The sequence below is a fragment of the Paroedura picta genome, chromosome 4, assembly GCF_049243985.1.
Source record: "Paroedura picta isolate Pp20150507F chromosome 4, Ppicta_v3.0, whole genome shotgun sequence".
Lineage (NCBI taxonomy): Eukaryota > Metazoa > Chordata > Lepidosauria > Squamata > Gekkonidae > Paroedura > Paroedura picta.
This window is the reverse complement of record NC_135372.1, coordinates 35,013,310-35,035,129: the sequence shown is the minus strand read 5'-3', so window position 1 is coordinate 35,035,129 and position 21,820 is coordinate 35,013,310. Positions and strand designations below refer to the sequence as shown.

General features: G+C 47.9%; 1 protein-coding gene across 2 annotated transcripts in view; it reads right to left on the bottom strand.

The window, feature by feature from the left end:
* Positions 1–21,606, bottom strand: part of FAM78B (family with sequence similarity 78 member B) — a 44,939-nt gene extending 23,333 nt beyond the window's left edge. The window contains exon 1 of one of the 2 annotated variants that reach the window (XM_077332331.1): positions 21,415–21,606. In XM_077332331.1, coding sequence (XP_077188446.1) covers positions 21,415–21,467 — 53 coding nt within the window. In that variant the 5' untranslated portion in view covers positions 21,468–21,606. Of the gene's footprint in view, positions 1–20,995 lie in introns of both variants that reach the window. The other variant, XM_077332330.1, reaches the window with a different exon arrangement.
* Positions 21,607–21,820: the final 214 nt, after the last annotated feature.

Sequence of the window (21,820 nt, the reverse complement as noted above, 5' to 3'; positions counted from 1 at the left end):
TGGCCAGGGAGGGCAGATTTTTGGTGTCACTTCTGATCTCAACAGTAGGTTTGGTAGAGAGGCACTGTTTTATAGGCCCCGTGGAACTGATAGCAGCTGCCGCTAAAGAAACCTTCACAAAAAATCTGCACAGCCAATCAAATCTCAAGTAGCCAATCAGAAGTCTGGCTGGGTAAAAGCTCTCAATGGCCCCACCCACTAGCTCAATCAAACATGGCTTCTCTTATGTTCTTATGATCTACACTAGATATTAGATTCAGATCCATAAGAATCACACTAAGATAATTTGAACAGAATATAAGCCTGTATCTGTATCTATTATTATTAGGAATATTTCACGGTCAAAATTACAAAAAATGTTTCATAAAAATTGTATATTCTGCCTGATCTCCTCCACAAGATCACAAATGGCTTGGGACCTGGAAAGCAACTTTAAGCCTTTATTTCGAATCCCGGAACACAGCAGCGTGGGAGGAAAACCTGAAGATCGTACATCATAAATGAAAAAGCTTACTCACTACTGATATATTGCTTGAACCCTCCTTTTTATAATGCCCTCCTCTCTGCTTCTCTGAATGGGAAATTTAATGGATTCCCAGTCATGGAACGGCTTTGCATCTGCAATGAGGGTCAAATTGAGACCATTGAGCATGCCTTATTTCCATGCAAACTACATAATCGCATATTTATAGGAGTATCAATGCTTATAGATTGCCCCTGAACTAACTAGCTCACTAGCTAACTAACTCCCTCCCTCCCTCAAACTCCCTCCCCGCCTACCCACCCACCCATCCATCAATTTATAGACCACCATTCTTGGCCCAGCTGGTTTATGGCGACTTACAGTAAGGTATAAAAATGGCATTAAAACCCAATACAATTTATGTAATTGAAACAATACAATTGCTGGTGGCAGCAGTCAACATAACTCCCCTGCGGACCCTTGACTCTTCCGTTCACAGTCCGCTGCATGACCCTGGCAATGTTAGCCTGAGGAAAGTACAGATCACTAAAGGAAGGAAGGGAAGGACCCGATCTTACTTCCCGGCCTCTCCATCCCAGCCTCATCCAGATGCCTGGCGGAAGAGCTCTGTATTGCAGGCCCTGAGGAACCTAGAGAGTTCCATCAGGGCCCTTAGCTCTTCTGGGAGTTCATTCCACCAGGTCGGGGCCAGGTATGTAAAAACCCTGGCCCTGGATGAGGCTAGGCACACTTCCCGGGGGTCCAGGACAACCAACAGATTCATACCCACAGAGCGGAGCATAAGGAGATAAGCGATCCAGTAGATAGTTAGGACCCAGGCCGCATATAGCCTTAAAGGTCAAAAAACAGAACCTTGAACTTGATCCAGAAGCTAACCGGCAGCTGCCACGCCATCAGCTGAACATGGGCCCTCTACGATGACCTGGTGAGGACCCTTACAGCCGCATTCTGTACCAGGAACCAATGCCTACAACTAATATTGCCATATTCAAACAGTGACCTAACAGATAAAGTAGCAAGATTTGCTTGGCCAACTTCTAGAATTAGTAAGAACTGCGTTGCTGATATATAGTCATTTTATGTACACTGGTAGGTTAATGTGGATAGTCCATACTTATTACTGTCCTTAGGTTACTAGCTTTCTATGGTGTGCCTTTTTGTCTTGTATTTAGACCTCAGACTTGGTTTGCTATTATCCCTGTATTTGTATTACACATTGACTGAAAGACAGTCTTCTTTTATGTTAATGAAAGCCCTGATATTCCTAAACCAATTTCAAACACGCAGTTCCTTGCTAGCATCTGGAGCCCACCCTTCATTATAGGTGTTAACTGGCGTAGCAAAATTAGTACGTGCTCTTTGCGTCCTTCTTTATAAAGCTTGACTTTTACATAATTATATTTCACCCTCTGCTTTCTGAATTTCAAGACCCTTTGAATATGCTTCTTTCCCCTCTTTCTGTGCCCCTTACAAAAAATGTCAACCTCATGAGGATCCATACGTTCCTGTTTTATGGCGCGGGCTGAAGCTGGAATAAAACCTTTCAGATGTAAAAATGTGCAACAGATCTGTGTTTCTTTTCGGCCAGAGATCAGCACGAGTTAATTGGAAATGCCAAGTGCTTTAAAGGTGCTTTTGCATACGCTTGTTTTACATTTAGATTACGGCGATAAGCTTCAGGGGCTGGATCCAGCATTCTGTCATATGAAGAAAGTTGCATTGCCCGATGCTGGGGCCAGGGTCATTGGCGCAACGAAATCCTTAAGTACAACCATATCTGTATCTCATTGTCCTCGCCCTCAGCTGCGACGGTGTCAGGCAAGCTGATCATTTGGCAGGAAATTAATGTGGGTTCTTCTGAGCAACACAAATTAACCTGCTGCTTTAGCATCTCCTCAATGAATAAAACTCTATTATGCCTCAGACTGATCTCATAAGGATGGTGGGAATTGCCTGCCACCAGGCAATTCCACAGGGCTTATATGACAGTGCTTAAAAAGAAAAAGGCTACAGTCATCAAGCAGACCCAGACTGCCTGCAAACTACGGTTGCCAAGCAGTGGCTGAACCCTTGCAGGAGGCTGGGGGAGGGACATGTGGGGCTCCAGCATGATGTCATTTCCGGGCAGCACGGATGCCACACTGCTCAAGGATTCAGTAGAAAGTCCCAGGGTTTATCATAGAGTTTCTGCTGAATCCTAGAGGGATGTGTTGTCACTTCTGTATTCAGGATTCACCCCTGAACGACATCATGCCATAGTGCCAATGGCATTTTCTGCTTTATCTGTCCACTGCAAACCTACCAAGTTGTGGCAAGGGTTAGGGATGGAAACTCTGTTCAAAATATACCCTCCACCTGCCAGGAGGCCAGAGACCCTCTCTGGTTCTGTATTTGGAACATTTCCTAGAACAATAAACCACCACCATCCCTTACCCAGTCAGGCAAAACATCTAGCCAACTCCTAACTTTGGCCCTCTTACTAAGCCTGGGTAGAATGTGCACTGGGCTTTTTATCCCTGGTGATCCCGAATTAAAGAATGTCATCTACACATTAATCGATTTCCATTCTGATATTTAGCATTTTAAATTTCCCCTCTGCAACATCTATGACTGATCTGCAGTGATGCTACCTTTCCCCCGCAATATCCAGGAGTGGATATAAGTCGCTACATTTGAGGAAACCGCTCCGAGAGCCCCCGTATTAAGTGTAGATGTCAGCATTTTGCCGGATTAACTTCCTCCCTGGTGCCTCCAACATGTAGCAAAGCAGTCTGTCACTGATCGGTCAAAGCGCTCCAAATGTTGACTTATCACTAGCATTACTCTCTGAAAGTTCACTGAAGCCTTCTGCTTAGATCCCCAACCACGTCACTGCCTCCCTACATGCTTTTTTGATCACAAAATCTGCTGCTTGCTCAGATTACCTAGGGATGCCAGCCTCCAGAAATCACTGTGCAAGGGAGCCCTATATGATTCTACCTTGGGTCATTTCTATGTGTTTCAGAGATGTTCTTTTGAGCTGAGAGTACTGTTTTAACTTTGTGAGGAATTCTTCTAGGATGTTTGCAATTGTGAAGTTAATTCTTTTGAGCACCTATTTAGATACTGTCCTATTTTCTGAAGCAGGAGTCTGGCGAAACGGAGGTGTGGGTGGCAGGGGCGGCTCATCGATGGTGGCATGACCACGTATAAAGTGGTGCTTGGGCAGGCGGCTCGTCCTTAGCACCGCGGGTGGCAAGCATGCTCCACTACAGCAGGCTGGCGGGTGGAGCAGCAGAGCGTTGGCGAGGTGCTGACCGTGGCAGACAGGCCGATGTGTGTTCAGGGTGGCATGGCGCACCCTGACTGGCCCTATTCCAACTAGGACACCCTGGACTCACGCCACCCCCTGGCCAGTTTCCAAAATATTAACTCTCACCCATTCAGGAAACCCTTCCAGGGCTGTCAAGAAGCCCCTGGTTGAGAAAGCCGGGATTAATCATACTGGGCTTCCTTAGACAGGGATTATTGGTCTGCTGTGTCAACCTCCAGACTGGACCTGCAGAAACCCGGATTACAGCTCAGACCACCATTTCCCCTAGAGAAAGTGGATGCTTTAGAAAGCGGACTCTACAGCATTGTACCCCAATGGGGTCCTTGTTTTCCTGGGCTCCAGGAATTTCTCAACCACCATCCATCTCCCACCAGCGGCTAGGAGGCTAGAAGGAGTTTACCTCTGGGTTGTAATTTACTGCCCATGCCACTGGACCCCTGCTTCAGGACCCTCTGCTTGGACCTATATGGACAGGTAACTTCTGTTGAACTTGTTTGTACTTCTTTGGCCCCTTGCCTCCTCCTGCCAGCGAAGTACATTGCACAGACCGTGCCTGACTGGAATATTTAGCTCCTCTTAGCAGGCTATTACTTAATTTTTGGCATTATTTTGACTGCTGGGATTTGCTCATTCTCATACCCACACTGTTGTGTTTTTTCCCTGGTTTCAGTCAATCGAATCCTCAGGATTCCTTCCAAACTTGCAAAGGCACTTCATCAACTGATTGTTTACTGACTGTGGTCTGAGTCACGGCCCGGGGCAGGGAGAACATTACGGTAAGTTCCGAGGAGGCCGGCGCCATGGCGCCACCACCACAATACCCTGGGAAAGGCCGAACAACCCCTCGAGGGGTCGCGGCCCCCGGGGGTTGAGAACTGGTGATCTAGTGTTTCTTTAAGAGTTTAAAAGAGATTTTCAATCAGGGTTTTGTGGAAGCCCTGAGGTTCCATGAGAGTTCCCCAGGGGTTCTGTGGCTTTCCCAGAAGTTCTAATGGCCACTGACATCACTAGACGTTCACACACACACCTGCCAGCATCTGATGTCTACATAGGTGATTACCTCTTTTAAATCAGCAATCCTTATTTTAAAGGATTTAGATTGCTCCCCCCCACACACACACACAAGACAGTAATTTTGAAGCAGCCTCCATTTCAAGGCTGAAATCTTCAGATAGATTCTTCACCTTCCACAATATCTTCACCCTAGCAATAAGAATGTCTAATTCTATTACGGGGCTCAAAATACAGAACTGAACTTTTGCCAATAGCTGTTTGACATTGTTCACTTCTAGGAACAACTTATCTATCGGATGGTTTCCACTCAGGGAAGGATTTGTGCGGTTTCCCTGCTCTCATGGTCACCACCCCGCCCAAGGCACACTGGAGCTTTTGCAATTCTTATAAAAGCACTAGAATATCATTACATTCGTATGTGATTATATCAATGAGCTCTGCAATTTTCCAGCTTTCATTTTTTTTAAGTAAGATTCTATCCCCTTCTATTGTAAAGACATGCATTTCCCCTTATATCTCCATAATGGAAAGAGCAAGAACCTGTTACACACATTGTTAAAACAATATATTGATATAACACTATTCTAGTGCCAATTGCAAAAATTATTTTTAAAAAACCTGGGGAAAGACAGACATGGCTGTTGAAGGGATAGGGGTGGGCCCAACCTGAGTTTTCCCACCCACACTGCAGCCATTCAGGGTTTAATGTAACCTTTCCCAAATCTATGGAACCTAGCAGGTTTGAGAAAGACTGGGGGGAAAAAGAAAAAAAAAAGAAATCCCCCTGGAGGTGCATAAATATACCACAATTCTGTGGGAAAGCAAGAAAAAAATCCTTGTTTCCCAACAGCAGTAAACCTGGGCAGGTAATCCATGGGAAATAGCCTCAGGTTCCTTGGTAGTACACAGTGCTGATATGACTCCTATAAAATACTATTTCCCCAAATGTATAGTTAGCCATAATGGAGATGTTAAAATCACTCAGGTGAGGGTGTTTTATCCCAAGGCTATCTTGTATGCTTTCTAGAACGTATCCAGCGTAATATCAGATTTTTAGACTGTTTCCCTTTACAACTAAAAGTCCATTGATATTAAATCTACTAAAACACATGTACAGCTAGCTCTGTTGGTGTGCAGCCATGGATTCAGACTTCTTATCTTCGCCAAACTGTATTAAAACTGGCTGCCTAAACAACACAGAGTGAGGAACTTTGAAGGTAGAAGAATTCACAATGAGAGAGATAAAACCATGTAGCACTATTTGATTGATATTCTAAATCAGGGGTAGTCAAACTGCGGCCCTCCAGATGTCCATGGACTACAATTCCCTACAATTCTGGCGAATGCTGGCAAGGGCTCCTGGGAATTGTAGTCCATGGACATCTGGAGGGCCGCAGTTTGACTACCCCTGCTCTAAATACTTATCTTGTTTTAGTGTGATGTTATATTTTAAGGGCATTGTTGGGGATTTTATTGTTTTTTATCAATTTCTGTAAATCGCTGTGGGACATTCATGAGCGGCAGTATATAAATATAATTATAAATAAATAAATAAAATATTGGTATTTGTTAAACAAAACATTTTTCTGCCTTTTGAAGAGACTAGTCCCCCCCCTACAAGTTCTAGCCAGAATATGGGGAGAAAGTGGTTAGAATAGCACTGCGATGAGGGGGTTAAAACTATTCCCTTTAAAAGCTTGCATCTCACAATTGCCTTGGTAAGAGAATAAACTCTTACGACTGTAAGAGCCTAAACTAACGGGAAGGAATAAATGGTAACAACTTAAAATGTAAAAATTTCCATATCCTAATTTTCTATGTTACTGTGGTCAGTGGTCCCCAACCTTTTTATCACTGGAGACCGGTCAACATTGGAAAATTTTACTGAGACCCGGGGCGGGGGTAGTCTTTTGCTGAGGGATGTCGCCACCGCTTGAGCTCCTGTTCCGCGTGCTTTCCCGCCCGCGCCCGACTTCCCGCTGCCCACTGGGGGGCGCTGCCAGCAACATCTGCGCAGTGCCACGCCGAGGGGGAGCCCCCGCCATGGCGGCGGCCGGAGAACACCAAAGGTGAACCAGCGGCAGAGTGGCAGGACAGCCCCCGAGGCAGCAGCTGGGGAGGAGGACAAGGAGGAGCCATAGCTGACTGATCCATGGACCGGTCCCGGTCGCAGTCCGAGGGTTTGGGGACAGCTGGTAACTGGAAGGATTCTGGGGATGGGGAGGGGACATAGGCAGGGTGCCACCAAACCCGGAAGAGAAGTTACAGCTCTCTGCAACCCCCAGATCTTTCATGAGGAGAGGATGACCAAACGGGTTTGTACTCTCCCCCTATTGTTCACCTGTTCTCCCAGTGTAGGTTACAGTAGAATTAAAGCAAAGCAACATAAAAACCTCTTGCTGATCAGCTACAAAAATGAGTTTTCCCAATCACAGTAAGACGTTTGTTCTTCAAGCAAAAATAAAATAAAATAAAAAATCAATTCATCAAACAATAAAAGATAATTTTCAATGACTGCTGAAGCCACTTCTCCCAAAACAAGCAAAGGTTAATGACTCAAAATCATGGAAGCAATTAGTTCTTAACAAGAGTTAGTTCAGTTAAAGCTAACTCACAGATGGGTAATATAAACTTTAACCAAAGTGGTATAGTGGTTTAGACCAGCTGTCCCCAACCCTCGGTCCGGGGACCGGTCCATGGATCAGTCGGTACCGGGCCACGGCTTCTCCTCCCTGACCGCTGCCTTGGGGGCTGCCCTGCCACTCTGCCGCTGGCTCACCTTTGGTGCTCTCCAGCGGCAGCCATGGCCGGGGCTCTCCCTCGGCGTGGCACTGCGCAGCTGCCGCTGGCAGCGCCCCCCAGTGGGCGGCGGGAAGTCAGTTGTGCTGGTGGGAAAGCAAGTGGAGCAGGGGCTCAGGCGGCAGCAGCAACGTCCCTCGGCAAAAGACACCCCCCCCCCCAGGGTCTTAGTAAAATTGTCAAGCATTGACTGGTCCCCGGTGATAAAATGTTTGGGGAACACTGGTTTAGACTGTTAAGATATGGGAGCTTGTTCAAATTCCCTCTCTACCTTAGGCTGAGCAAGGTCAAGACTCTGCTCACGTGTTCTCATGTTCTTACCACGTTCACGTGTTTACTGGTTGCCACCTCATTTGTAATGTTTCCTTGACCTGTTTTTGCTTTAGCCAATCTGACGCATCTGACCTTGTTGCATGATATTCCTTAGCTTTGCTTAATTGTGTAGCAGTTGTTGCAAACACCTTGAGAATGTTTTCTTGACCTTGTGATGCTGATGTAAGTTTTTAGGAATGCCTGTAGTATTTCGTGGTAATCGCACACAGTTTTGCTGGGAAGCACACTGGCCTGGGAAGAGTTTTGGGCCTGGCATGTTAATTAGTGTGCCAAGATTTGAACCGGAGGGTGGGGTTATATGGGAGACACATAGATGTGCTAGGTTGGTGTAATGGTTAGGAGTGCGGACTTCTAATCTGGCAAACTGCGCTCCCCCACATGCAGCCAGCTGGGTGACCTTGGGCTCGCCACGGCACTGATAAAGCTGTTCTGACTGAGCAGGAATATCAGGGCTCTCTCAGCCTCACTTCCCTCACAGGGTGTCTGTTGTGGGGAGAAGAAAGGGAAGGCGAAAGTAAGCCGCTTTGAGACTTCTTTGGGTAGAAAAAAGCAGCATACACGAACCAACTCTTCTTCTTTTAGTTTGCTTGCTAATCAGCTTTAGCAAGGAAAAGCCTTGCTTTCTGTCTGCTTTTTTCAATAAAGAAGTTCTTTTTCTACAAGTCTGCTTATTGGGGCCTTGTCAGGAACCTGACAATAACACACTCTCAGCCTGACATAACACACAGGGTTGTAGTTGTGAGGATAAAATGGAGAGGGGGATAACAATATGGACGGAAACACATGAAGCTGCCTTGAACTGCATCAAACTATCAGTCTTATCACAGTCAGTATATTCTACTCAACACTGGTAGCAGACCTCCGTGTCTCAGGTAGAGATCTTTCAGGTCACCTGCTATCTGAACCTCATTAACGGAGATTGAACCTGGGACCTTCTGAATGCCAAGCAGATACTGCTATACTTAACCACAGCGCTTCCTAACAAACATAAGCTGTTTTGGGTCTCCACTGGGGAGAAAAGCGGAGAAGAAATAAAAGAAGAATAGTTGGTTCTTATATACCACTTTTCTGTACCTGAAGGAGACTCAAAGTGGCTTACATTCACCTTCCCTTTCCTCTCCCCACAACAGACACCCTGGGAGGGGGTGAGGCTGAGAGAGCCCTGATATCACTGCTCGGTCAGAACAGCTTTTATCAGTGCCGTGGCGAGACCAAGGTCACCCAGCTGGCTGCATGTGGGGGAGTGCAGAATTGAACCCGGCTCGTCAGATTAGAAGTCCACACTCCTAACCACTACACCAAGCTGGCTCTGCCCTTACATTAAACTCCCCTAGTTTAGACCATCTGCCCCAGAGACAAAATACAGTGGCCACTGGTGTGAATGCTTCCAAAAGAACAGATACCTTTTTGTAGGAGTTCCTCAGGCAAGTGCTTCTTCCAAAATAGCACGTCACAAAATGAAGCCAGACAGCAACGGCTTCCCTACCCTCTGGAGTTCCTAGAAAGCAATTCCTGTCAACCTCAGCAGTGAAAGGAAGAGACAAGAGAGTCACTCGTTTTTTTAGGTAGAATGCTTTCCTTGCCGTGCTGAGGCTGAAGCGATTACGCTGGCAATACAGACTCAGCCATGCAGAACTGGAGGGAGCAATAAGCAGTCCTAAAAGCAATTCCGACATCATAACCAAGGACGCTCACAAAGGAAGATCTGTGGCAGCTCCGACTACAAACAGGAGGCTGCTCTCCAACACCACGGTTTGTACACAGGCCGTTATCTTCAGATCCTACTGAAGAATATCAAAAGTCATCGAAAGAATGAAAGCATTTCTCCCTCACACACAAACAAATGGCACCTTTGAATGGTAAACACTAAGGTTCCCAAGATCACCTTCATGGGTTTAAGTTCAAAGTTTACCAACCCGTCTGTAGTCTGTCTCGATGTGGAGGTTGGCCTTTCATATATTAGGAATTATGGTTGTGAGTGTCCTGAATAGTGCAGGGGGTTGGACTAGATGACCCATGAGGTCCCTTCCAACTCTGTGATTCTATGATTCTTCTATGAATGGTAGGCATCAGACCAAAATTATAGCTTTCTGTGGCCTCATGAGCCAATAATTGTTAGAATTCTATTAGCAAGGGAATTGTTCTTTCCCTTCAGGTAGGAAAGGAGGGGGTCTCTAGCTGCTTAAAGGGAAAATTTGTGAGGTTTTAGTGGAGAAACTGAGGAAGAGATCCTTGGGAAAGCTTTGGGATTTGATTTTGGCTGAGAAGAGGAAAAGCCAAGATACAGGAGAGAGGCCAAGAGACAGTCTGGCTGAAAAAAGAAAGGGTTTTGTGAGAAGACCAAGAGGAGCATAGAAGAGACAAGACAGATCTGCTCATTTTAAGATTATTCTCCATACTGTTCAGTTTCCTAAAGGGATACATTTTAGGCCTAGAGGGAGAGGACTGCATTTGTTGTTCAATTCTTTTTTCTCTTTGCTGTACTCTTATGTAGCTTCACAGGGTTATAGTGAGGATAAAGGAGGAAGAGATAACTTCAAAACATCATCTTAAGCATGTTGGAAGAGAAAAAAAAATACTGTAGATTCTTTGTATTTACTTCAATGGAAGGATATGCCATTGCATTCAACACCATGGATGGTAAATGGAAGCGTGTTTCCATGGAATCTGAGCTTTTTCTCAGATCAGAGCTACAATCTTGAGCAGGATCTAACTCCGCCGTCCTATTTTTCAACAAACCAGGAGGAGGGGGGAGGGCATAAGAAGTCATTTAGTAAAAAAAATATATGACAAAGGCAAAAAGTGTCCATTGCAAAATCCTGGAGGGCAAAGACCACAAACTTTGCAAGGGGTGCCTGTTCATAAATTGGAGTTAATAATATTTAGTTAATAAATTGAGAAAATTGGAGGCAGGGGTAGAAGTGATGCCTGAGAGCTACAGGAAGTCAAGGTCCAAGGAATGGAATCCACACGAGGGAGGCGGAGACAGAGAATACTAGGAGGCAATGCAAAGATGAGGACGTAGTCTATATGCCAGCTGCTGCACAGCCAAACACAGTGAACCTGCAGACCTGCTTTTGGATAAAATAATCTGGAGCTGGGGGAGGGCGGGGCAGGGAAACTGGCTGCTACAGAGAAACGTATTTGCATTGAGAAATGAGTATCCATTCACTGTCCAATTCTCTGTTACAAAGAGAGCAAGCCTGATTTGAGTGCAATAGCACCTTGGAAAGCAACAAGGAGTCTAGCCTCCTGGAACTATCTTTGAAGCGGGCGAGGAAACCCTCCCCTTGGGTGGAGGAGAGGGGATCGCAAAGGCTTTGTCAGAGATGCGCTCCTGACGTTGCTATTACAGGCTCATTGTCCAGACATGCTTAGAAATAGCTCCTGCTAGGCTGGAGCCCGTTTACAAATGAAGGCTGTGACTTATTGAACATTTCGAGATGAAGAAAATCTGAAACAGACCCACGAAACCTGGGAGCTCTGCTGTCAAATCTTCAGCGTCCTGTAAATCGAAGATTGTTACTCTGCCTTTCTACCTCTGAATTTACAAGACTGCAAGACTGAGAAATTTGAAAGCCTCTCTTCAACCCAAAGAAATAATTACAGTATTTGCTGGTGTATAAGACTACTTTCCCCCCCTGAAAAACATGCCTCCAAGTGGGGGGGGTCGTCCTATACGCCGGGTGCACTTCAGTTGGGATAGACATAGCTGCCCATACTAGTGTAATGTAATGTAACAAACTCTATATTTTGAGTGGAAATGTTGGGGGGTCGTCTTATATGCCCAGTCGTCTTATACGCAGGCAAATACGGTATATAACTTTAATAAATAAATAAAGCTCAGGCTTTATAGCAGAGTGATTTGCTTGGATATTTTACTGCTATGTCTTTATTCTCTTTTGCTTGGATATTTTGATATTTTACTGCTATACCTGATAAACATTGCTTAATGGTTGTCCCCCCCCCACATTCCAGGATACAGCAATTTAATATAGCTATTCTCCTTGTCTCTACCACCAGAAAACAGATTCTATGTTCCTGTACCGTCTATCCACGAGGCTTTCACCGTTTCTTACAAGAGATGATTCAGCACAACGGTATGTCACTCACACTGCAACTGGGCAGCTATTCCCTGAAACAGCTGCCTGCCAACTGGCTAACCTGGCTTCAGAGTGTTCCATTGTCTTACAGACAAACCAGGCATATAACAGCAAGCGTGCAAACGTGCACAGCGTCCAACTTCCTTCTCACTACTATGACGTGTGATTTTTAGACGCCTGGGTACAGCAGCAAGGCCCAGCTCTTCTGCGTAGACAAAAAAGAAATCAAACCCCAGACGGCTTCAGCACTGCTGAGCATCACGCAGCCGTGGGGGGGGGGGGAGGCCTTTATCAACAGGGATTCCACAATCAGTAGTGGGCATGCGAGAAAAGGCTGAGGGCAGCAGGAAAAGAGGAAGATCAAACGTAAGATGGACTGACTCCATCAAGGAAGCCGCCCACAACCTTGTTTGCAAGCCCTGAGCAAGGCTGTTAATGTTAACGTTTGGGAGGACATTATAGGTGAAAGCAAGCAGTGCTTGGAGGCTCCCGTCTGAAGTGGGGCATGGTAGAAATGTAATTGTGTCCCACATGTCTTATTCCTCCTTTTTTCCTTGTAGTTCTTCAGGTGCTGATGTCAGAACAGAATCCAGTACCGGTGATATTGCTCAAAACGGCAAGAAGAGGCTCCCACTTTGCTTTTAATGAGCTGCCCCCACTTTGAAGCGGAATGGAGTTCAAGTACATAAACAAACATTGAGTAGAGCACTTCTAGCTTCTATCAGGACGCGCCCAACCCACATGCCACCATCTCTCACTGATACAGGAGATCCAGAACTTTGTCAGTCTGACTGAGATACAACACGAGATACCGGTTTTTAGATAGCCAACACTAGGTTTTTTAACCTGACGTTGTTTACGGCTATTTTAATTGCATTTTAGACTGTCTTTACTAAATCTAACCTTTCAGTGTATTGTATGCTATGCTGTACACCGGCCAGAGCCAGGCCATCATGACGGGTGGTATAAAAACCTGATAGATTAGATTAGATTGACAGACAGACAGACAGACAGACGGAAACAGGAAGAAAGGGCAGACAGAGACAGACAGACAGAAGGAAACAGAAAGAAAGGGCAGACAGACAGACAGAAGGAAACAGAAAGAAAGGGCAGACAGACAGACGGAAACAGAAAGAAAGGGCAGACAGACAGACAGACAGACAGAAGGAAACAGAAAGAAAGGGCAGACAGACAGACAGACAGACAGAAGGAAACAGAAAGAAAGGGCAGACAGACAGACGGAAACAGAAAGAAAGGGCAGACAGACAGACAGAAGGAAACAGAAAAAATTGGAAGGAAAAGAGACAGACAGACAGACAGACAGACAGACAGACAGACAGACAGACAGACAGACAGACAGACAGAAAGAAAGAAAGAAAGAAAGAAAGAAAGAAAGAAAGAAAGAAAGAAAGAAAGAAAGAAAGAAAGAAAGAAAGAAGCTGGAAGCAGCTTGACAGCGTTTAGCACATCTACACATTAAGGGCCCTGCTGCCCAAACATTATTTCATTCCCAGTATCCAAAGAGACATGTCTGTGCAACTTGGAGATCCACCAAGGCGAATGCAACCCACTGGTCACATTTCACAGTAGGCCAGCTTAGCCCTGTGCCTCTTTTTATAGCCCCGGGCAGGCAACAGAAAGCAAGAGGCTGCTCAGGTCCCTGGTGACTTGCCAGTTTGGCAGCGACTGCAAATCCTGCAGACCTAGTTTTCAGCAACAGAACCCTGAAACCCTACTTGGGTACAACAGAAAAAACAGGAAATCAGGAAAATGGTATGTAAAAGATTTTTTGTTTTTTTTAAAGGCTTAGAGAAACCCAGGCTACAACATTTGGTAGGTCGGCTAAATAAGAAACGGGATGATGAGAGACAGCTAAGTTCCGTGGCCAGGTGGCCACAAGTAAGACTTTAAACTTTTTCGTAACGTTTTCCTGATTTCCAGCTCCTAGGTCCAAATAGCCAGTCATCCGTGTATCCGAGGAACAGGGGACAAGAGAAGAGGGTTGCTCCTTCCTGCAGATGTTGCAAAGAGGAAGACGGATGAAGACATTATAAAATGTACAGGCAACGAACAGTGTGATTGTAAACAGAGTTACACCCGTCTTAAGTTCACGGAAGTCGATGGGTCGAAGACGGGCGCAATTCTGCTTAGCTTAACGGGGCGAGAGACCATCAGCCCTCCGTGAAACAAAGGCAGCATCTTGCCTGTTAGCCCACATCTAGATCTGGCACGAGTCCATCGGCAGATTTATGTGCATCCTGCAAATGAGCCTGCTGCCACACACAGAAAAGGCCTTTATGAATGAGGTGCCCTGTTCCAGAAGCTCTGCCGCAAATGAGGGAATAACTCAGCTAAAGAAGACAGCTTGAGCCAGGAAGCAGGCAGACCCGGCTGAGGAAAGGAGGGGGCAAGAGAAGGTGGAATCCAAGGTTGGATGTAGATGCTCACACCCTAGCTTCTGGGGCTTGGGGAAATTGGACAGGGGACCAGTTGCTTTGAGGATGAGACTGCCATTGCTATGGCAACACACTCACGTGCCACAGATGCTGCAGCTGCTGGAAGAGAGACGCAATAATCCACAGGCCCCATACATGCACACGCCTAACAATACAGGTCCCAGTCCATTGGGGACTGGTTTAAAGTCCTGGCCTTTGGAGGAGGAAGCTGATCTCCTATTGGCATGTTTTTCTTAAGGTATGGCGGGATGCATCATGAAAACAGGGCGGCTGGTACCAAAACGGACATCTCCGGATGCCTCAGCAGGACCCAACATTTCTAGCCTGTTAGGATGAGATGTTATGGATTTAGCATCAGGCAGAAGAAGAGTGGGTTATTACACTCCACGTTTCACTACCGAAAGGAGTCTCAAAGCAGCTTACCTTCCTCTCCCTACAACAGACACCCTGTGAGGTAGATGGGGGCTGAGAGAACTCTGAGAGAACGGTGACTGGCTCAAGGTTGCCCTGCTGACTGCGTGTGGAGTGGGGAATCGAACCCGTTTTTCAAGGCTAGAGGCTGTGGTTCTTCACCACTACATCACACTGGGTCTTGGGGGGTGGGCGGGAGCTACTGTGATCTCTCTGTTTCAGAACATGGGACAGAGAGAAGGGATTTTCACAGCCCTGGAAATAAGTCAGAAGCATTTTGGTGAATCAGATTGTTTGTGCCTATTATGACATATTGAATAGAGATCCTACACTTGAGTGTGGCAGGGTGAACTTCAGCTAATGACTTCTGAGGACACGAATGCTGTCCTTGGAAATGTGGGCCAACCCATGGACCCTCACTCCTTCCTACCTGGCTCTTGCCAGTTAAGAGAGGTTAGACAGGCTTCTGCACAGGCAGGTCTAGTCCTACTAACAGATGATGATGTGAAGTCAACATCTTCAGGTTCCCTGGATCGCCATAGTTATGGGGTGATCTCTATTACAACCTTCCAATGAGATTAAGAGGGTGCCAGCGACAATATTTCAGGGATTCTAGATTATAACCCCCAGAAGGCAACCAGATCAGTCCACTGCAGAAAAAAGAAACGTGTACATGTGGGGGGTGGGGGGGTTGTAGCACCTTAAATGTTACTCAAATTCTCTTCCAGGATTCCTGGGCCAAGGGGTCCTGGTTCATCAAAGTCTCAAGCTGAAATAAAATTCTGTTAGCCTTTAAAATGCCAGCTTGGTGTAGTGGTTAAGAGCAGTGGCTTCTAATCTGGCGAGCTGGGCTGGATTACCCGCTCCTCCACATGCAGTCAGCTGGGTGACCTTGGACTCGCCACAGCACTGATAAAGCTGTTCTGACTGAGCAGTAATCTCAGGGCTCTCTTTGTCTCACCTCCCTCACAGGGTGTCTGTTGTGGGGAGAGGAAAAGGAAGGTGAATGTAAGCCACTTTGAGACTCCTTCGGGTAGAGAAAAGCAGCAACTCTTCTTCAGTTCTGGTTGGTCACAATGAACATAGTATCTCTTCAGCTTCAAATTGATTACAGATACAAACTTTCTGGGTTGCTGAAGGGGATGACCTATGCTAGGCAACCGCGAGGGAACGCGTAATCTGCTTGCAACAGAGTTCTGGAATAGAGTTCTTCTCATTTCTGGACCTCTCTGCTTGCTTTTCAACTCTGTGGCTTCTTTCTGTCTCTTGGCAGGGCTGTTAAGTACCATTGTTAAGGTTCTACTTTGGTCAGGTAAGTTTTAGGAAAGAAGTGCTGTGCAGCCACTTTTCTGCCCTATGGGGTGAAAAACCAACTAGATGAAATGCTGAAAGATGTTGAGAGGGGAGGCCCAACCCATCTTGGAGGAGCCCTTATTTTGGGTGGGGCTGCATTTTCCTTGCAGGATCAGATGAAGATAGGGAAGGGTTATAGCTCAGTGGGAAGACTCTGCTTGGCATGCAGAAGGTCCCAGGTTCAATCCCTGGCAGCTCTGGCTGATAAAGGGCCAGAACTTTAAACCAGGCGGTAGATGATGCTGAAGACCTCAACCTGAGACCCTGGAGAGCACCTGGCAGTCTGAGTTGACAATACTGACCTTGATGGTTTAACTCAGGATAAGGCAGCTTCGTGCATGCTTCATATTTTGTGGGTGCTTCTGGACCACTGTTAGTCCAGCAAGCCCAGCTGGCCACCATGTCTGGAAGCACATTTTACAAGGTAAAACCAACTGGCCAACTTCAGCATCGTTCTCAGAAAAAGATGAACAGGTTATTGTGGTACATATTGGCTTCTGAAGACTCCTCCAGAAGTTAATTTCACCCGAAATGAGACAGACCAGTTATTAACAGCAACAGTTGCCCTTTTGGATTGTGTAATCCTGACTTGATGGCCCGGGCTAGTCTGATCACATCAACTTGGAATCTAATCACCACTAGCCCAAGGAAGCACCCAGGGATGGGTGACCACCAAGGAAGACCCGGCCGCTACGTTCAAGCTGACCTCGAAAATCCCAAGGAGGTCACCATAAGTAGGCTGTAACCCAATGGTACTTTCTACCACCAATATGCAACTGGCAACTAGTCTGTTTCTAGTACAATTCCAAATGCTGGCTTTTAAGACTAAGGCTATTTGCAGCAATCCTGGAGCTGTGATCCAAGTGTTATGCTAACTTTTTATGTAGGGTCTATATTAATTTTTTTTTAAAAAACACAGGGCCAAAAGTCATGAGATGGCAGGGTGAAATGTTAAAATAAGACCTAATATTGAAAAACAGACCATTCAGTAGCTAAACTAGTTGATGCCTGTAATAAGTGAGGAATCTCAGTGCTCTTTTAACGCATGGGCACACTGCACAGTTAGTTGGCCGCCCCCCCCCCCCGCTAATCTATGTATGTATTGGTGGTCGATTCCAAGCCAATTATAAAATAAATTTCTGAAAAGAACTTCTGTAAATCTTTGTGTTGCTGAGTCAACTTTGAGTGTGGGATTGAACGCCCAGCCTCATGGGCAGAGCTTTCAGACTGCATGTCTGCAGACTGCTTTCAGACTGCATGTCTGCTGCCTTACCACTCTGTGCCACAAGAGGCTAAATTAATAATAATATTATTATTGACAATATTAATAATATTGATTAATAATAAATAATTCATAGTCATTTCATACTGTGCCATCTCCGTCTGTATGATTTAGCACCTGCCTACCATTTACATGTTGAAATTTGTTTTTCAAGTTCAAGGCTTGCGTTGTGCTGTCTAAAGTTTGTGTCAACGAATCTTTCACCTAAAGGTTTGTGTTGATTAATTTTAGCTATACAGCATGTTTTAAAATATTTAAACCAGGGATTCCCAACCAGGGGTCCGTGGGAACTCTGGAGGTCTGCAACCTTTCTGCCTTAAAGGACCCGGCTACAAGCTAGGGAACCACCTGCTTCCACTTCTCCCTCCCTCCCGAGAATGAGTCAGTTCTCTCATGGGTTCTACATCTGGGAGAGAGTGATGCCTGCATGCCTACTCCCACCATAAACCGCCTCCTGTCTCTGGCCCCTCAGTCCTCCTTGAGCCTGCCTGTTAACACGGGTGGTGATGTCACTTCCGGGGGTGCCAGACAGGGAGGCATGGCCAGCTGACACCACTTCCAGGGATCCTCAAAGCCTGAAAAATTATTTCTAGGGCTCCTCCACAGTCAAAAGATTGAAGAAGGCTGGTTTAAACACTTTGTCAGAGGTACCGATAAATATGTTTCATTGTATTGATAACGTATGTTTTTATTTCTGTGTGTGATTGTGTAGGCCTAATGCTATTAAGACAGCTCTGGGGAATTCCTAGCATTGCTAAAACATTTAATATAGTGACCAAGAAATCAAGTCCACTGTAGGGAGCTCCACAATGAAGAACTAACTTTTGAACAGGACGTTTGATTGGGTTTTTTTGCTATCAAGTTATGGCTCACTTATGTGACTTCTGGTGGGGGAACGAGACTTTCAGGGATGGTTTGCCGTTGCCTGCAAGTTACAACCCTGGTATTCCCTGGAGGTCTCCCATCCAATTACTAAACCAGAATTGGCCCTGCTTAGTTTCCAAGAGACAGGATTCTGGGAATTGTAATAAGCTAGCTCCTTCCTGTGTTTCTCAAATGTGATTGGAACTTAAGCCCCAATTTCCTGGATAATAGCCAAGGCAGGAAAACGCCCCTTCCCCTTTCTTTCCAAACTCTTTGTTAGTCTTCAGCCACATCCAGCAGATAGATGCCTCACTCTTTTTCACTGACCCGAATTTGTAAAGTATCACTTTTCCTTTAGAAGAACTCCAGTAATGACTGGGGAAGGGAATGGCAAACCACCCTGTATTGAGTCTGCCAAGAAAATGCTAGAGGGCATCACCCCAAGGGTCAGACATGACTCGGTGCTTGCACAGGGGATACCTTTACCTTAAGCTTCCAAGAAGTGATGAGATCAGGCTAGCCTGGGCTATTCAAGTTCACCCTGTTAGCCAAGTCAAATTAGCGAAGATCTTGTCCTTTCAGTGGGCCTTGAAATTGGAGGGGAGGCCAGCCTGCTCATTCACACAGGGCATGGATCATTTTACGGAATCTGTGAAGCCAGGTATTGGCTCAGATGCCTGTTTTGTAGTCAGGTTGATATCCGGCCTATTCATTTATTTTTACGTTTTAGTTGTATCGTTGCTTATAGTATAGTTAGCTGCTCAAAAGGTCCGAGGTATAGCACAGGGGGGCAGATTTCGGGGGGTAGAGCCTGGGGAGGGCAGCGTTTGCAGAGAGAAAGGGACCTCATAGAGTCCACCCTCCCAAACACCCATTTTCTCCAGGGGAACTGATTTCTGTAGTCTGGAAATGAGCTGTCATTCTGGAAGGATGAAAGGGGCTCACTAGCACGACAGAAAGTGTACCTGCCTGTCCAGGTTGGTTTCTGTTAGCATCACTTACCTTGAGGACCCCCTCACCCATACTTTGCAATTAGCGTTGGAAGGACCAGAGAGAAGAATGCATTTGCAAATACAAATAAGAGAAAGCATCGAGAGTCCACCCACAGACACGTCAGGATAATTGTTGATATGGCGAGAAAATGCCCTTTGTAACAGAAGCATGCATGAAGATACAGAGTTGTCCAAAGCTAATGGACTTGCCTCCAGCAGGAGATATCGTTGTTGGAGAGCATCAGACACTCATGGCTAGTGCACCGGGGGTGGGGGGTGGGGACAGGACGTGCTGCCATGTTCCCAAATATGAAGAGAGACAGCACCTTTCCTGGAAAGACTCTGGCTTGGGGGCACTCCTAGGGAACCTGATGCCCTGTTCCCAAATGCTGGGGGAGACCCAATGCCTTTGCCAGAGGGCCTCAGGCTCTCAGGGCTAGTTCCTAGTGCCATGTTTCCAAATGCACAGGGATGCCTTAACCAGGGACTCAAGAGGGGACAGCTGCCATGTCCCCAGGCAGTGGGCTGGAGATCTCTTCAAATAACAACGGGTCTCCAGGTTAGAGAGACCAGTCCCCTTGGAGAAAATGGATGCTTCAGAAGGTATTATGCCCCACTGAGGTCCCAACTGGTTCCTCCCCCAACCCTGCCCTTCCTAGGTGTGTCCTCCCCCCCCTCCCCAGGAATTTCCCCATGTTTGGGCACATGCAGGGTTTCCAATATTTGGCAAGCTGACCTGTCCCCAAATATTGTGACAGGGAGTGCTGCTGCTATTGCTGGAGGGGCGGAGAACTTCAAGGCTGCGGAGGGGGCGCTCCTGTTGCCAGGGCAACCTTTGCTAACAGGGCTTTGTCCTGCTTTACCTGCCAACACTGCTGGATGCCCATTTCGCTAGGAGGGCATGCCAGGCTCCTTTTGGCCACCAGCAAGGGTGGGGAGTAGGGTCGCCAGATCCAGGTTGGGAAACTCTTGGAGAGTGGGGTACAATGCCTTCCAAAGCATCCATTTTTTCCCCAGGGGAACTGTTCTCTGTCATTTCAGGGGATCTCTAGGTCCCACCTGGAGGCTGGCACCCTCAAACACAGCCTACCCTCCAAAACATCCCTCTTCTCCAGGGGAACTGATCTCTGCCATTCCAGGGGATCCCCAGGTCCCACCTGGAAGCTGGCAAGCCCAAACACAGCCCACCCTCAAAATCATTTATTTTCTTCAGGGGAACTGATCTCTGTCATTCCAGGGGATCCCCAGATCCCACCTGGAGGCTGGCACCCCCAAACACAGCCCTCCCTCCAAAGCATCTCTTTTCTCCAGGGCAACTGGTCTCTGTAGCCTAGGGGAGAGCTGGAACTCCGGGGGCTCCCCAGATCCCCCCTCCCCGGAGACTGGCATCCCTCCACTGCCAAGGCCGGCGGCGCGGCGGGCTCAGTGAGGGGGGGTCCCTCCGGTTGCCAAGGCGACCTGGCGGGCCCCCAGGAGGCCGGGCGGGAGCCGTCATCCCGGCTGCGGGGCGGCGCCCCGGCTGCCTGCCTGCCTGCCTGCTTCCCTCCTCCCTCGGTGCCCGCCGGCCGGCCGGCCGGGTGGGCCCACTTACATGCCCAGGTCGCTGTAGGTGTTGTAGAACTCCATGTGGTTGCAGGCCTGGATCCAGCCCACCACCCAGGTGTGCCGGCGCGGGATGGGCGGCATGAGGACGCGGGCGGCGGCGCGGAAGTAGGGCGTGCGGTAGCGCAAGACGATGGGCGACGTCTCCTCGATGGCGGTGGCGCCGGGCTCGATGGAGGCCGACACGTCGTAGACCACGATGTTCTCCCTGCGCACCCGCGCCTTGCACGCCACGCTCTGCAGGCAGCCCATGGCCCCTAGCCGCCCCGGCCGGGACCCCGCATCCGGACGGCCCCGGGATCAGCCAGCGCCCCGCCGCCGCCGCCGCCTCCTCCGCCGCCGCCGCCCCGGCTCCCGCTCATGGCAGCCTGCGCGGGGCCAAGGCGCAGCCCGGGCGGAGCGCGCTACCTGCTCGCCGCAGCCCGGCCCGGCGGCCCCTCGCCTGCTTCGCGGCCATCCATCCGGCCTCTCCTGCAGCAGGGCGCGCGGGGGAAGGAGCGCGCGGGGCACGTGCGGATGCCGCCCGCCCGCCCCTCTCTCTCTCGCTCTCTCCCTCAGGGGAGCGGGAGGCGAGGGGAGGGGGACGCCGGGCGAGAGGCTCCGGGAGACACGTGTGCGGGAGGGCGTCACGTGAAGGGCAGGAGGAGGGGACGCGAGGGCAGAGCCGGGCGCTCCCCGGGGAAAGGGGCTGGCCGGGAAAACACGGGGCTGAGGGGGGACGCGGGGCCTGGTTTGGCCTCCTGGGTGCGCTGACCAGATTGTCCCACTTTTGGAGGGACATCTCGGGGCACCTGGCAAATTGTACTTATGTTGA